This window comes from Coregonus clupeaformis, unplaced genomic scaffold, assembly GCF_020615455.1.
Source record: "Coregonus clupeaformis isolate EN_2021a unplaced genomic scaffold, ASM2061545v1 scaf5234, whole genome shotgun sequence".
Taxonomy (NCBI): domain Eukaryota; kingdom Metazoa; phylum Chordata; class Actinopteri; order Salmoniformes; family Salmonidae; genus Coregonus; species Coregonus clupeaformis.
Genome location: NW_025538688.1, coordinates 1 through 17,412, shown reverse-complemented (window position 1 = coordinate 17,412; position 17,412 = coordinate 1). Strand labels below are relative to the sequence as shown.

General features: G+C 41.2%; 1 protein-coding gene across 2 annotated transcripts; it reads left to right on the top strand.

Moving 5' to 3' along the window:
- Positions 1–320: 320 nt before the first annotated feature.
- On the top strand, positions 321–8,005 carry efhb (EF-hand domain family, member B). 2 transcript variants are annotated; one of them, XM_041876529.2, is made up of 13 exons: positions 321–636; positions 795–857; positions 1,085–1,228; positions 3,191–3,371; positions 3,491–3,601; positions 3,841–3,970; positions 4,099–4,182; positions 4,319–4,386; positions 4,598–4,752; positions 6,277–6,484; positions 6,608–6,871; positions 7,099–7,280; positions 7,575–8,005. In XM_041876529.2, the coding sequence occupies exons 1-13, from the start codon at positions 568–570 to the stop codon at positions 7,725–7,727; spliced, it is 1,812 nt and encodes a 603-aa protein (XP_041732463.1). In that variant the 5' UTR covers positions 321–567; the 3' UTR covers positions 7,728–8,005. The 2 variants fall into 2 exon arrangements, with proteins under 2 accessions (XP_041732463.1, XP_041732464.1); XM_041876530.2 differs by having other exon boundaries at positions 323–636; positions 6,608–6,829.
- The last annotated feature ends 9,407 nt before the right edge of the window (positions 8,006–17,412 follow it).

The following is a 17,412-nucleotide window of genomic DNA, read 5'->3' as shown; positions in this document are numbered from 1 at the left end:
ATAGTCAAAGACGTTTTTAACTGTAATGCAGTTGATTGGTGAAAATGACATGAAAATGTGTTGGGGTTGACATCCATTCAAGCATTATATAGTCTGATTTTTACCTCAACATAGTGTGAAATACACATAAAAAATAGCCTAAATGTAGGCTAATTTTGCAGGGAGGCAATGAGTAGATTCGGGATCTTTCCCTCACCGCCCTTTCCCCCACGCGAGTTCGATTGACCTCTTTGAGCTGGAGCCATTTTTTTGCCATAGTAATTATAACAAGGTCGAATTTTGTTGTTTTTATTGTAGAACACAGGTACAGTAAGCCTATAATTATAGCGCCAATCAGATCAGACCTCGGTTTCCTAGCTGCGGTTGCTATGTGACTCAAGATAAACATTCTATCAGAATATCCTGGAATTTGATACAAAGTAGCCAGCAAAGTAGCCAGTTTAAGCTTCTCTCTTCAGAATGAAACATGGTAGCTAACAACTAGGCATGTAAACCCGTGTGTATGTTTGTAATATTTTGTTGGGTAGGCTACTTATTTTTATATCAACTTGTTGATATGCTAACGAGATGAATTTGATAGAAAGGAATGCAACCAACACCTGGAAATACACCGAAAGATTCCCGAATATTCGAAGGGTAACATAACAACAAGCAAAAAGGCTTGGTAGCCTAGCTATTTCTTTGCGTTTGACTGATTCATAACTATTTTATCTTGTAAGATGTGCGTATATGATGTGGTCTACTGTAAATGCATGTCACCATACTGTAGATGTCTCTGATATCCCCATGTCTAGGCTGGGAAACTTATTCCTGTAGGTGACAGAGCTAAGACTTGCTTACAAGAAATATCACCCAAGGTAAGTCGAGATCATGCTGCCAAATAATAAACATCAATACGATATAGCTAGATCAACACACTGACTGAGTTTACATCACTACCAAACTGTCCTGAATGGCAATCTACAATAGGATCTGATGTGCCTGGTATATACAGTGCAGTCCTTTGTGTGTGGGGAGGGGGGATTGCGTGCTTGTGTCTGTTTGTATGTGTTTATATTCACTGTCTCACACCTTCCTTTTAAAGCCCCAAACCCCACCAGTAGTGAGGAAGTTTCTCAACACAACACGCCCAGGTGCAGGGGCTATCCGAGTATTCCATGGGAAAGCCAACGACCCTGATATTGCCAGTACTCTAGTTCATGGAGTCCGTAGCCAAGCTTCTATTTCTGTGAGTAGAGGCCTAAATAAACAGAGACATGTATAGTGAGTGTTAAGCTAAAGTAGGATCTTAATTTGATTACTATTTTGTTGCTGAGAATTTTCCTGCATAACAGGAAATGCAAATTTGTAGTGTATTCATGATTTTAAAAAGGCTTCTAAAGTTTTTATTTCCAGACTTGATTTGCCCTAACAAAACATGTATCAACCGCTACAGAAAATGTCCATTAATTATAATCCACATAATAATTCACATTTCCTGTTGCTGCAGGATTGTTTTCCTGCTGTATCAAACTGGCTAAAATTAAGATCCTACATCTGTAGATACTGTATTCGGAAAGTATTCAGACACATTGACTTTTTCCACATTTTGTTACGTTACAGCCTTATTCTGAATATATATTTTTTTTTATGCTCATCAATCTACACACAATACCCCATAATGACAAAGTGAAAACAGGTTTTTAGAAATGTTTGCAAATTTATAAAAAAATAGAAAACAGAAATACCTTATTTACATAAGTATTCAGACCCTTTGCTATGAGACTTGAAATTGAGCTCAGGTGCATCTTGTTTCCATTGATCATCCTTGAGATGTTTCTACAACTTGATTGGAGTCCACCTATGGTAAATTCAATTGATTGCACATGATTTGGAAAGGCACACACCTGTCTATAAAAGGTCCCATGAGGTCGAAATAATTGTCCGTAGAGCTCCGAGACAGGATTGTGTCGAGGCACAGATCTCGGGAAGGGTACCAAAACAGATCTACAGCATTGAAGGTCCCCAGGAACACAGTGGCCTCCATCATTCTTAAATTGAAGAAGTTTGAAACCACCAAGACTCTTCCTAGAGCTGGCCGCCCAGCCAAACTGAGCAATCGGGGGAGAAGTGCCTTGGTCAGGGAGGTGACCAAGAACCCGATGGTCACACTGACATAGCTCCAGAGTTCCTCTGTGGAGTTGGGAAAAGGACAACCATCTCTGCAGCACTCCACCAATCAGGCCTTTATGCTAGAGTGGCCAGACAGAAGCCACTCCTCAGTAAAAGGCACATGAAGGCCCGCTTGGAGTTTGCCAAAAGACACCTAAAGGACTTTCAGACCATGAGAAACAAGATTCTCTGGTCTGATGAAACCAAAATTGAACTCTTTGGCCTGAATGCCAAGCGTCACATCTGGAGGAAACCTGGCATCATCCCTACGGTGAAGCATGGTGGTAGCAGCATCATGCTGTGGGTATGTTTTTCAGCGGCAGGGACTGGGAGACTAGTCAGGATCAAGGCAAAGATGAATGGAGCAAAGTACAGAGCGATCCTTGATGAAAACCTGCTCCAGAGCACTCAGGACCTCAGACTGGGGCGAAGGTTTACCTTCCAACAGGACAATGACCCTAAGCACACAGCCAAGACAATGCAGGAGTGGCTTCGGGACAAGTCTCTGAATGTCCTTGATTGGCCCATCCAGAGTCTGGACTTGAAGCCGATCGAACATCTCTTGAGAGACCTGAAAATAGCTGTGCAGCAACGCTCCCCATCCAACCTGACAGAGCATGAGAGGATCTGCAGAGAAGAATGGGAGAAACTCCCCAAATACAGGTGTTCCAAGCTTGTAGCATCATACCCAAGAAGGCTTGAGGCTGTAATCGCTGCCAAAGGTGCTTCAACAAAGTACTGAGTAAAGGATCTGAATACTTATGTAAATGTGATATTTCCGTTTTTTATTTTTAATACGTTTGCAACAATTTCTAAAAACCTGTTTTTGCTTTGTCATTAGGGGGTATTGTGTGTAGTTTGATGAGGGAAAAAAACAATTTCATCCATTTTAGAATAAGGCTGTAACGTAACAAAATGTGAAAAAAGTCAAAGAGTTTGAATACTTTCCGAATGCACTGTACATTTAACATGGTAGAGATCATCAACACATTAATTCATGGAGTTGATATGGTCGCATTTGTTTCTGTATTTCCTACAGGGTGGATTATTGATCAACCCACCACCTAAGACCATCTATCAACAGAGGTTACATCAGCTCCGTGAAGCTGGGTATTCCACCAATCAAAAAGCCCCGCTGGGCAGGTCACATGATCAGAGCCCTGGTCTTCCAAATTGGCTCGACATTGGCAAAGCATCATTTGGTGTGAAATCACCCAAAAGTGAGTCAGACAATAAAGAAAGTCCCTAGAAGCTACATTGTGTCACCATGAACTTTCATATTATGACTGAAAGACATATCCACAAGCCTTCATGTACAAGTGTGTTCCTTATGATCCAGGTGCAGCTGCAGGTGCGATTATCAACCCACCTAAAAGCGCGGAGCAGGTGGAGACAGAAGCTCAGGAGGGACACCAGTCTTATATCCACTCCCACAATGCCTACTTTGTCAGTGAGTAGGGTGGACATTTGTCTCTCTTTGGTTCTGACAGTGTTCAAATGGGGACTTCATTTAGGCTTTGAAGTAATTTATATGCTATTCAATATGTTGTTTTACACATTGATTTAACATCCATCATTTTCAGACACATTTCTGAAGAAACACCATTGCCAGTGGTTAATCACACTTGTCGATATTTATCTGTATGATTTTAGACTGGGTTAAGCCATCATAACTGTGTTGTGTCCTAGGTGAACATGTTGATAGGAAATACAAGTGGAGCCGTTATGGAAAGGACGGCAGGTTCGGAATACCTACTCCCCACCACAACGATGGACGCAGTGTCTCCAAATCTCTCCACTGGTTGTGTGATACTCAGAAGTAAGCACTCATCCTACCTGATGTTTATTCAAAACATTTGACTTCTCATCACCATTCAGTGTCACACAATGCATTGCCAATAGTCATGACATCAAATGTTGATTTGTGTACTGCTATTTTTCCCATAGGCATAACAGTGCTAAGTTTGTTTCTCAGAGATGTGATGACTTCAGGGAAAGGACACAGCCACAGGTTGGCAAAGTGCATGACCCGTAAGTCTATCACATTAACTCTTTAATGCAGATCTAGTTAAATGCCTGTTCAGCATATGTTCCAGACCTGTATATTGCACAACTCATGCCCAGCTGCTACAGTAGCTTTAATTCCTCAGTTCCCGGCCTTTTGCAGCATAGCAGACACATTGAAAGTGCCAGCAAGTCATACATTTGGAATCTTGATGCGGCCAGATGACTTTGGTGAGTACATTTTAAATTAAGAAAAGGACACATATTACGTTTTCTATTACAATGCCAGTATGAAATGGGTAAAAATGGGTCAATATACTCAGTATAAATTTTTTTTGTTCTCTTCCTCTTTTCAGCTATAATGTAGTCTAGAGGGGTGACCAAAATGTAAGCCTCCTGTTATTGTTTGAAGATGAATAATTTGGTTTGACTTTCTCCACAGGCGCGGGTGACCTTCTCCACTCCACCCCTCCAGAAGAGTACCAGAGAGGCACAGACAGACAGCGCACCCTGGTCAGTGCTGTACGCCAGCACCTCAAGAAGGTCAACTTCCACCACTTTAACTCCCTGCTGCAGGCCTTCAGGCACTACGACAAGGTAACATAGAGTGCATTCGGAAAGTATTCAGACCCCTTTGATTTTTCCACATTTTGTTATGTTACAGTCTTATTCTAAAATGGATTAAATAAATAAAAATCATCATCAATCTACACACAATACCCCATAATGACAAAGCAAAAACTGTTTTTTAGAATTTTTTTGCACAATTACTACAAATACAAAACAGAAATACCTTATTTACATAAGTATTCAGACCTTTTGCTATGAGACTCAAAATTGCGGTCAGGTGCATCCTGTTTCCATTGATCATCTTTGAGATGTTTCTACAACTTGATTGGAATCCACCTGTGGTAAATTCAATTGATTGGACATGATTTGGAAAGGCACACACCTGTCTATATAAGGTCCCACAGTTGACAGTGCATGTCAGAGCGAAAACCAAGCCATGAGGTCGAAAGAATTGTCCATAGAGCTCCGAGACAGGATGGTGTCGAGGCACAGATCTGGGGAAGGCTACCAAAAAATCTCTGCAGCATTGAAGGTCCCCAGGAACACAGTGGCCTCCACCAAGACAATGCAGGAGTGGTTTCGGGACAAGTCTCTGAATGTCCTTGATTGGCCCAGCCAGAGCCCGGACTTGAACCAGATCGAACATCTCTGGAGAGACCTGAAAATAGCTGTGCAGCGACGCTCCCCATCCAACCTGACAGAGCTTGAGAGGATCTGCAGAGAATAATGGGAGAAACTCCACAAATACAGGTGTGCCAAGCTTGTAGCGTCATACCCAAGAAGACTAATTATTTAAATGTGATATTTCCGTTTTTTATTTTTAATACATTTGCAAAAATTTCTAAGCCTGTTTTTGCTTTGTCATTATGAGGTATTGTGTGTAGATTGATGAGTGGGGGGAAAAACTATTGAATCCATTTTAGAATAAGGCTGTAACGTAACAAAATGTGGAAAAGGTCAAGGGGTCTGAATACTTTCCGAATGCACTGTATATACAGTTCTACTGTATTAACTTTATAATATCACAGAATTTCTAAACCACAGGACCAACTTCACAATGCTTCCGGGAAAGCTTTGCGAAGCAGACTCGACAGACCAGACATTAATTTGGGGTCTGGGAAGTCAATGGGAGAAGTGAAAAAGTATTCCTTAGTTGTTAATGTTCTTGAAATCTAAAGGCACAACCTAGATTCAAGCCAATGTCTGAAGTAGCTGAACATGTTATTACTCCAACCTTGTGAAAGTGACAAACTGACATGTTTTCATTTTCATCAAAAACAACTTTATATCGAAGGGGTGCCTTTGATTTGACTGCCTGCACATGCGCAGTTCGGTGCGAGACTACCGTTAGACCCGATGAGCTTAGCGAACCAACGTCGCCATGACATTGCCTACAAGCGTGATCTGGGATTTCAATTGGAGAAGCAGTTTCTAGATATCTTCATACTGTACCATCTTTGATAATATTTTGTTAGTTTGAGATAGACTGTCTGTCTGTGTGCGTACTACGTGCATGCGTTCGTGCGTGTGTGTGTGTGTGTGACTCCACAGAAGGGTCAGGGTGTGATCGACAGGGAGGACCTGCAGGACGTGTGTCGTCAGTTTAACCTGGACCTGAGTGGGCCGGTGCTGGATGACTTGATGGAGTACTGTGACGTGGACAAAGACGGACTCATCAACTTTCTGGAGTTCGCCAACTTCCTCAACTGGAAGGACAAAATGCCCATCAGTAAAGTGGAGCAGTGCATTCTGACTAGTGGTTAGTTAGTGTCTAAGCATAGAAATATAATTACTAGAATGCACATTCCCATTCAAGTCAACGTTCTGTGATTGGTGGACTGGCGGTAATTCTATTCCCTTTTGATTGACAACTCTAACTCAGAGCGTAAGACCAGCACAGCCCCAGATAACATGCAGAGAGAGGCTCTCCCTGTGAGACCTGCAGCCTTGGAGGCTTTGGCCAGACCGGAGGACCTGGAGCCTGCAGAAGTGGGCAGCATGCTGAAGACCCCCAAGACCCTCAGCAGACCCAGGACCGTCCAGGACCGCTTCGTCACCTCCTCCTCTCTCATCCGGGCTGTCGTCGGTGGTCTCCCTACAACCAGTCAGTTGTGGTTGTGTTGTCTTGTAACACTTCACTGCCCAGGTTTACCTCAGACTAAATAGATATTTAGGTGAAAGATGCATGAAGAATTTGATATAATTCCCACACTTCTCAAAAAAAATTCAGGGAGGGAAAATCCTCAGAGATTCAGGAACACTTGTAACATTTGTATCTTTGCATTACAATGGACTGGTTGTCCTTTTCCCCCTGCTTCTCTACATTGTGTGAATCACATTCTCACTGTATAATTATCACATCTTTGCACGTAGACTATCGTATGTACGGGACCCCCACAGTGCGCACCGACCTGGCGGCCCCGCGGATCAAGCGTGTCAGCGACAGCACTAACTACGGTGACCAGACCACGGCCTTTGACCTCCTGTATCCCACGCTGCACTCCCTAAGGGGAGTCCACAAGGAGCACTTCTTCTGCCCCCGCACCAAAGAGGAGGTACAGAATACCAATGAACCCACTGAAGAATCAAGGGAGAGAAAGAAAGATATGGTCTAGTAGATTTTATAGAATAGCACTGGGACATACAGTACCATGTGGAGGGTTTGTGGGATTTTGTTACAACATTCAAAATATAGGAAAAACGTTGTTTCAAAAATATAATTGGTATGAACAATTCTGCCATTAGAGAAGTGATTGACACAAAATGTTATTGAAATAGGACGGAGCATAAACAAATCATTTGTCAAAGAGATCTTCTGATTCTTATTTCCGCCTCCATTTCCTTTTCAGATCGCTGAAATATTCCGAAATGTGGGCGTGAGTATTTCCAAGGAGACATTTGAGGAGGCGTGGAAGCTGGCATCCATGAGACACCCCACTGGGGACGTGTGTGTGGAGATTTTCCGGGACGTTCTAAAGGAAATTCAAGCTAATTCAATCTGAACAGTATCTTTTACCTCCTCAGTATCTATTCCGTGAAAGAATGTACTTCAAGTATTACATTTACAACACAAGTGTTATACTTCTTTTTTTTCTTTGAGACTAACTATTGTTATATTAACTGTCATTATCATTATTTTTGATTGTTGACTGTAATGTGTTTTCTTATGTTGAGAGCAATAAGCTGTTGCTAGAATAAGGAATGCTTACTCTTCCTGCATGTGATAATAAACAGTTTCTACTCCTGAAACCTAAGTAAATATTGAGAATTATGAGTACCATTATGCCATCGGAGTCTTATCATTTGAAGTCCTGTTTATTCTGTCACACTGTTTGATTAGATTTACACACATATTTACTCTGTGGTTCTATTAGTCAGTGTTATCATGTCATTTTGTCAATCATAATTAAATATGTGGCCACAGCCTTAGATACACAAACACACAGGCGTGCGCACATACACACATGCAGGCGGGCACAAACACCCACCTACTGTACTGAAGGCATATTGAAGTAATTGTTTGGATAACAATATCAACTTGAATAACCAGATTAATAAAAGCTACGGTGTGCATACACTAATCCATGTCAAAACCCAACAACACAGCAATATAACATATTAATAAACACAACACATTAGCTTTTTGTCTGTGTTTTATCACTTAAATTATTCCATTACTGTAAATTGCCATTTAACAATCTGACACACTGGCGTGGTGAATTGGCTAATATGCTATAAACATATTCACTAGCATTTTAACATAAGTAAAGCTATCCACACTCATAATCACATTAGGAATAACCAGGAAGCGTCTCTAACCAGAACCCCCCACGCACCTGCCCATATTACCAAGCCTGGAAATTATAATCCCAACCATATTTCATTATGCATGAATGAATGCTTACTAATGAAGGAATTGTCTCTCTTTTTGATGCATCATTAATAGTGTGATTTAAGAGTTGACAGAATTGGACGACACACGGTGTTCAACAGCCTGTCAGTGTAGTATGAGGATGTTTGATTTTGGCACTGGCATAATACATTACAGTACACCAACATCTGATTCCTTTGAGATATTTAATCATAATGCAAGCTATTTGGGTCCCACTTGAAACAAAGTACAACTTATAAAGGCTTTATATAACATACATAAAGGCTTCATAAGCACTACATAAACGCTTCACAAATCATCTAAGCATCTGTCATACTCTATACATGATGTAGAAAGGGTGACATAACCATTACCACTGTAGCATGAATTGCCAAATGTGACAAAACACACTTTGTATGTTTTTACAACATTTATAGAGTATGACATACGCTTATAGATTATTTGTGAAGCATTTATGTAGTGCTTATGATGCCTTTATGTATGCTATATAAAGCCTTTACAGGTTGTACTTCCTTTAAAGTGGGACCGGTATGTGTATACTCTCCTATCCTTGTTTTTTCCCACACTAAACCGAGGTCACTCATGTCAAATGTATATCATATAAACAGCTATACGAGGACAAGGTGACTTGCCAGTTATTATCCAACAGCTTTCAATGAACACTAATTCATATTGTGATTTGTGTAACACTAACGACCCCTTCTGCTGAGGATTGTTGTGTTTATTAATTGTGTCCTACCTTTATAGATGCTATGTGGTATCAATTTTACTTCTGAATAATCAGACAACTAAGTTATTTCTGAACAATACAGAACAACAGTTCAACCTGTGATGATGCTGTTTCAAAGAGACAAAGTTCTCATACAGTATCACCATGAAGCAGTTTATTTTGTTCTGGGATAAACTGTAACAGAAGAGGATATTGTAGGCTCTCATTGTTCATGCTGAGGAGGTTCATAGAAAGTCTATTGTTCCCAACAAACTTAAGATTTGGACAACTTAAGGAGCAATAATACATCTGCATTTAAGTGTGTAGGGATCTGGTTCCATCCGGTCCACCCTAAAAAGCAGCTAGTTCTCAAGGTGACTCTTCTGTTGACTTTGGGTTTGGGTGCGCTCAGTTGAGTACAATGGTCCTGCTGATTGAAGTCCTGTCGGTTAATAACGTTTTGTTGAGTTGAATGTTGTCAGAACTGAATTAGGTAAACTGTGCTGTGTATGCTTGGTCTGATGCTGTATCCTGGTAACAGAGGTGTTCCTGAGTCTTGTCCAATCACCCTATCTGTTTCCAGTGCCAGTGCCAGATGTTAGTGACTGTCCATTCAGGTTCAGCTCCCCTGGTCAGCTCCCGGTGGAATCTGAGAGGAGAGATAGAGGGAGAGAGGGAGAGAGAGAGAGAGAGAGAGAGAGAGAGAGAGAGAGAGAGAGAGAGAGAGAGAGAGAGAGAGAGAGAGAGAGAGAGAGAGAGAGAGAGAGAGAGAGAGAGAGAGAGAGAAACATTAGAATTAGATCTAATAGGAATTGCTTTAGATTTTTCTCTGGTGTTTTAGCACCTTTGCAAAGCGACAAGAGAAGTAGAGTGAATGAGAGAGAGAGAGAGAGAGCGAGAGAGCGAGAGAGAAAGAGAAAGAGTGTGATGAAAAATATATTTTATGGAGTATACTTTTGAAGATGAGAAAAGTTGTTTCCAAACGGCTGAGGGAAGACCATTTAAACCAATGCTGACAAAAAAACTAACTAATCTTCCCAGGATCACCTTGAAAATAAGGTGAAGCATCTTAACAGAGCTCTCTTATCCTGCCAAACTGTATATCTGCAATGAAAGGGAAAACATATGAAGTATGACAGGCTTTTAGAAAAGAGTTTAAGACCTGAAACAATGAGAGTGAGATTCTGGCCAACTAGATAGGTGGGTATTAGGTATGACAACCAAACCGTGTGGTCCAATTCCTAACGGGATTTCTGATCAGGAATGGGAGAAGAAGCTTGATCCTGCTCCATGGATCGGAAGTGGATTTAATTCCTGTCATTGTGCCTGGAGCAAATCGCGTAAGTGATTCAGACCAAATCACTTACGCTTTCTCTTCAATTGGTCCCGTGTGGCTCAGTTGGTAGAGCATGGCACTTGCAATGCCAGGGTTGTGGGTTCGATTCCCACGGGGGACCAGTAAGAACAAATATTAAAATGTATGCACTCACTAATGTAAGTCGCTCTGGATAAGAGCGTCTGCTAAATGACGTAAATATAAAATGTTATCCATAGCTGTAATTTCTATAGCACTTAGGAAATGTTATAACACATGTATTACACTGTCAACATAGCTGTCATAACACACTACAATACCATAAGAAACGTAATACAAAACATATGAAAGCAGCGGGAGCAACTACAATGTGCTGTCTTTATACACAATATAACTAACTACCTCACGTAGAGGTTTGTATGTTTCCATACTTTCTCTATGAGATGCAGAAAATTAAGTCTCTGGTTAAATGTTTGCATTTCTTATTGTGGGTTCAACTTACATGGAGAAAGCAAAGAAAACATTGACAAACTCTCGCACATCAAACCTCTTGGCTTGTCCATCGAGATCCATTAAGAGATTAAGAATTGGTAGAGACACAGCACGATTAAGTATTTAATTCATATTTAAACATATTTAAGTAAAATTGAGGGAGACTTAATAATTATAATCCAAACATTTGGATGCATGAAATGAATATTGATTAGTCTTGGACTTGATGCAATGCTTACTCATTGACAGCTGTCACTATCTTCTTCTGTGGGCCGTCTTCTTCAGTGGCGGCCATCTTGAAGATCTTGGTGCTCTCCGGGTCCTCAGGAACATCAGCAGTGGACATATGCCAGAACCTCATCACAATTAAGCAAAACTTCCTACCTGAGAATAACAGAGGAAGCAGCAAAACAGAGAGTTAACAAAATAAAAATATACAGAAACAGTGAAGTAGGACACATTTATGCATCACACGCGCGCGCACACACATACACACACACACAGCAATACCATTTGTATCAAAAACTATGGACACTTCCTCTGGCAGAATAAATATAATATCGTCCAATGAGATAGCTAGATAGATGTCTTCTTTGGGTTTCTGAGAGACTTGCACCTCTGTTGCACATAGACCACCATCTGAAATGAAACCAGATAAGACACAGCTTATGGGACATGGCTATAACATGGGCCATTGATTCTTCAGAAAACTGATCAAGGAATCTAAAACAGGTCACCACACTTTGTCTTTACTTTGGAAATGGTATGAGTAGGCTACCTCAGTTGATACCACCCCTCTCAGCTCCTCAAAGTTGCCATTGGACATCATGGTGGAGACATGAACCACTGCCTATTCCAAAGACCAGGTCAGTCAAGTGTCTAGTTCACATTTGCCAATGTGTAGTTTCTAGTATCCCAAACATGTATGATGAATACAGTGAGTTATGACCTTATCATAAAGCTGACATAACCCTTATCAATTAAGTGATGTAATGATGTACACAAGGGAAGCCTAAATATAACACCTGAGAAACCATACCTGCTTGTCTCCATTGTCAAATTCCACACTGTTAACGCCCAATTGAAAATAGAGTTCTATCAGGTAGATGTGGACTTTATTCCGGATCCACGTGAGTGGGTCAGGGATGCCAACCACTGTGATGCCATGATGACCATGGCCGCCAGTGCGCTTCCGTTCATTCTCGCTCTCTGTGCAGTAGTGTCTGTATTTCTGATGGGCGAAAACCCCACTTTGTCGCCGCAAGTTATGCAAGCTGCATAGTGTGGTCGGTTCTGTTGATGATCACAAGTTTACTGGAGAACGGAGACCAAGTAGAGACTTTCGGACAAGGTGGATAATTGTATAATATAAGGCAGTTTATTCAGAGGTAAAGATATCTGTAAATCGCGTGCACGGACCCGTTCGTCAACCTCGTAGGGAGATATCTGAGAGCGAGCCCCTAAACATTGTGTGCTGACATTTTATACAATAAAATAAAGTAGGTTGATTCTAGTAGTTCTGATCTTCTGATTGGTCCTGATGAGTTGGTCGAGGTCACCTCCATTGCATTGGCTCTGAGTCGGGTTCTCTGTCTTCAGATGTTCAGCCTAAGAGAAGGGGGTTTTTGTGTGTGTGTGTGCTTAACAATGATGATGTGTGTGTGTGTGTGTGTGCGTGTGTGTATGTGTGTGTGTGTGTGTGTATGTGTGTGTATGTTTAACAATGATGATGTGTGTGTGTGTGTGCGTGTGTGTATGTGTGTGTGTGTGTGTGTGTGTGTATGTGTGTGTATGTTTAACAATGATGATGTGTGTGTGTGTGTGTGTGTATATGTGTGTGTATGTTTAACAATGATGATGTGTGTGTGTGTGTGTGTGTGTGTATATGTGTGTGTGTGTGGGGGTGTGTGTGTGTATGTCCTCAGAGCAAGAAGTCGTGAGTTGGGAGAACTGAGAGACCTATGGCGTGGGTGTTGTCCATAGCCACCTGCTGATAAGGCCGACAAGATAGAAGTCTTTGTGCATTGTATTAAATACAAAGGCCCAACACAAGATGGGTCATGCACAAGATTTTAGTCAGACCAAGCTATAACATTATATATTTACTACGACAGTTCTCCAAGCGGACCCGCGGTGCACGTATAGATAGACGTCAATGAACGGCAATAGGGGCTGTTGTGGCATTATGGAATAGGTCCTATTCCAAGGGCAGGTCAGCGATGATACGTATGAGTGCTTTGCCAACCCGCCGAGATCACGGCACGTGGCGATATATGTAAACCGCTGCATCATGCCAACGCACCTGCGAAAGCAAAACGCTATAGTACAATTTTCATTCTGGATTTTGATAGAGAGCAAGATGCATTCTTCTGTGTGATTCTTCCAGCAACCTTATGAAACTATCCAATGCTGTACCCATAATCCTTCTGGTGAAATACACAATATTGACTGTACCTACAATATCCAGTAGAGGGAACTAAATGTCTACAATTCAGTCTTGTACATGGCTCGTTTCACAATTAAAATTGGCGGGGGAAAATATGCACGTTTCTATGCGTAAAATAAGATTCCCCATTGAACCTTGAATTGCAGAAGTTAGGTAAGGTCTTATTGCTAAAACCTTGCATTCCAGCACCATGCCTTTAAAGCTGCAATATGTAACTTTTTGGGTGACCAACCCAATTCACATAGAATTGGGAGTTATAGATCTGTCATTCTCATTGAAAGCAATTCTATGTGCTGTGTGTTATTTCTATTCTTCCCATTGTTAAGTTTCGTTTTTACATCTTTTACTTTCGTTTTTGTACACCGGCTTCAAACAGCTTAAAATACAGTATTTTTTGTTAAAATAAAGAAAAACCCTTGAATGAGTAGGTGTGTCCAAACTTTTGACTGGTAGTGTATATATACAGTATCAGGCAAAAGTTTGGACACACCTACTCATTCAAGTGTTTTTCTTTATTTTTACTATTTTCTACATTGTAGAATAATAGTGAAGATATCAAAACTATGAAATAACACATATGGAATTATGTAGTAACCACTCTTTGCCTTGATGACAGCTTTGCACACTCTTGGCATTCTCTCAACCAGCTTCAACTGGAATGCTTTTCCAACAGTATTGAAGGAGTTCCCACATATGCTGAGCACTTGTTGGCTGCTTTTTCCTTCACTCTGCAGTCCGACTCATCCCAAACCATCTCAATTGGGTTGAGGTCGGGGGATTGTGGAGGCCAGGTCATCTGATGCAGCACTCCATCACTCTCCTTCTTGGTAAAATAGCCCTTACATAGCCTGGAGGTGTGTTGGGTCATTGTCCTGTTGAAAAACAAATAGTCCCACTAAGCCCAAACCAGAAGGGATGGCGTATCGCTGCAGAATGCTGTGGTAGCCATGCTGGTTAAGTGTACCTTGAATTCTAAATAAATCACAGACAGTGTCACCAGCAAAGCACCCCCACACCATAACACCTCCTCCTCCATGCTTTACGGTGGGAAATACACATGCGGAAATAATCTGTTCACCCACACCACTTCTCACAAAGACACGGCGATTGGAACCAAAAATCTCAAATTTGGACTGAAGACCAAAGGACACGTTTCCACCGGTCTAATGTCCATTGCTTGTGTTTCTTGGCCCAAGCAAGTCTCTTCTTCTTATTGGTGTCCTTTCGTAGTGGTTTCTTTGCAGGAATTTGACCATGAAGGCCTGATTCACACAGTCTCTTCTAAACAGTTGATGTTGAGATGTGTCTGTTACTTGAACTCTGAAGCATTTATTTGTGCTGCAATTTCTGAGGCTGGCAACTCTAATGAACTTATCCTCTGCAGCAGAGGTAACTCTGGGTCTTCCCTTCCTGTGGCAGTCCTCATGAGAGCCAGTTTCATCATAGCGCTTGATGGTTTTTGCGACTGCACTTGAAGAAACCTTAAAAGTTCTTGAAATTGTCCGTATTGACTGACCTTCATGTCTCAAAGTAATGATGGACTGTCGTTTCTCTTTGCTTATTTGAGCTGTTCTTGCCATAATATGGACTTGGTCTTTTACCAAATAGGGCTATCCTCTGTATATCCCCCCCCACCTTGTCACAACACAACTCATTGGCTCAAACGCATTAAGAAGGAAAGAAATTCCACAAATTAACTTTTAAGAAGGCACACCTGTTAATTGAAATGCATTCCAGGTGACTACCTCATGAAGCTGGTTGAGAGAATGCCAAGAGTGTGCAAAGCTGTCATCAAGGCAAAGGGTGGCTATTTGAAGAATCTCAATTTGTTTAACACTTTTTTGGTTACTACATGATTCCATATGTGTTATTTCATAGTTTTAATGTCTTCACTATTATTCTACAATGGAAAAAAAATTGAAAAATAAAGAAAAACCCTTGAATGAGTAAGTGTGTCCAAACCTTTGACTGGTAGTGTGTATATATATGTATGTAAAGAAAACAAGCATACCTTCTCAGAAAACTCTCGACCAAAACCCAAATACTTCTTAAAAACAGCATGGTCAGAAGATGGTTGCTATCACACAAATCCACTGTAGACAAATAGGGCCTACAGTAGCCTAATGACTCCACACAGTACCTTCGACACAAAAGCTCTCATCTGGACACTAAGAGACTAAGACAGACTAAGACTAACTGGGCCTGATGGGACAGCTCAGAGCTTCTGCTCTTTTCTGTCCATATTGTTCTCTTGGATGGGAGGAAGATGTGAGGCAGGCAAGGATCAAGGAGGGAGGGTGTGGTTAGATCAAGGCATTCTCTGCTTAAATGTGGATTTTATTTGTGATTTTAAAGGTGCTCTTGGGTCATGTAGTTTGCCTGTATGCATTCAACTAATGCGATATCCCAACATGATTTTATTTAAAACAAACTTTATTAGGTTAAAAGATAAGAAATTAGATAATAGATGATAATAAAGTCAATAATCTTAGATTAATGGGGAAGGGTGGGGGGGACAGGTATACAAGGAGTGTTTTTATACTATTTTATATGTTCACCACTCATTATAGTCCCAGGGGAAACACTGACCAAAGCTATGGTTCCTACCCTGTCACCTTTCTTTCTTTCTTTTTATTTATTGTATTTGCTGGCCTGTTAATGGGGATGTTTTATTGAAAAAGTTGCGGACAAAAGTGGCAAAACAGATTATGGCTTTAGTAACTACAATTAAATTGCAAACTGTTGCCTGCACATGAAGAAGGCATCATTCTCATATATAAATAGTTTGGCAATCGTGTGGAATCAGAGCAGCAATAGATTTGATTATTCTGCTCCATTCAACCCACAGATGTAAAAGCATTTTAAACTGACATGGATAATTACTATAATACTCTCAGAAAGGTTTCCATATCTGAACGCAATTTCAATAATCAAGTGCTGCGCTACCAATTATTTAGCAATAAAATTAGTGACAGAACTTAAAGGGGTGTGGACGCGCGCAGGCGTCTTTCCGCTTGTTTTCATGCGTGGTAATATTATCTCAAACTAGAATATATTATCAGATTAATTCGTCTGAATACCAAAAGGAAATAGAAATATCAAACAAACACAAATGCTTGTGACCTGTAATCACCAAGAACAGCGGGAATTTAATGATGTTTTGGTCTACTGATCAAATTTAAGCTTTTGAGACAATGATTTTGTGCACCTGTGCACAAAAATCCATCTGAAAACAAAGCTATTTGAACACAGTTGTATGTTTACTCAACCATTACAGTGTTTTCTCTCTCTCTCTCTCTCTCTCTCTCTCTCTCTCTCTCTCTCTCTCTCTCTCTCTCTCTCTCTCTCTCTCTCTCTCTCTCTCTCTCTCTCTCTCTCTCGCTTTCTCTTACCCATGACTGCGTGGCCACGAACACCTCCAACTCAATCATTAAGTTTGCAGACGACACAACAGTGGTAGGCCTGATTACTAACAACGACGAGACAGCCTACAGGGAGGAGGTGAGGGCCCTGGCGGAGTGGTGCCAGGAAAATAACCTCTCCCTCAACATCAAGAAAACAAAGGAGCTGATCGTGGACTTCAGGAAACAGCAGAGGAAGCACGCCCCTATCCACATCGACGGGACCGCAGTGGAGAAGGTGAAAAGTTCCTCTGCGTACACATCACTGACAATCTGAAATGGTCCACCCACACAGACAGTGTGGTAAAGAAGGCGCAACAGCGCCTCTTCAACCTCAGGAGGCTGAAGAAATTTGTCTTGGCCCCTAAGACCCTCACAAACTTTTACAGATGCGCCATTTTCATGCGCCATTTTCATAGACACTGGTATTGT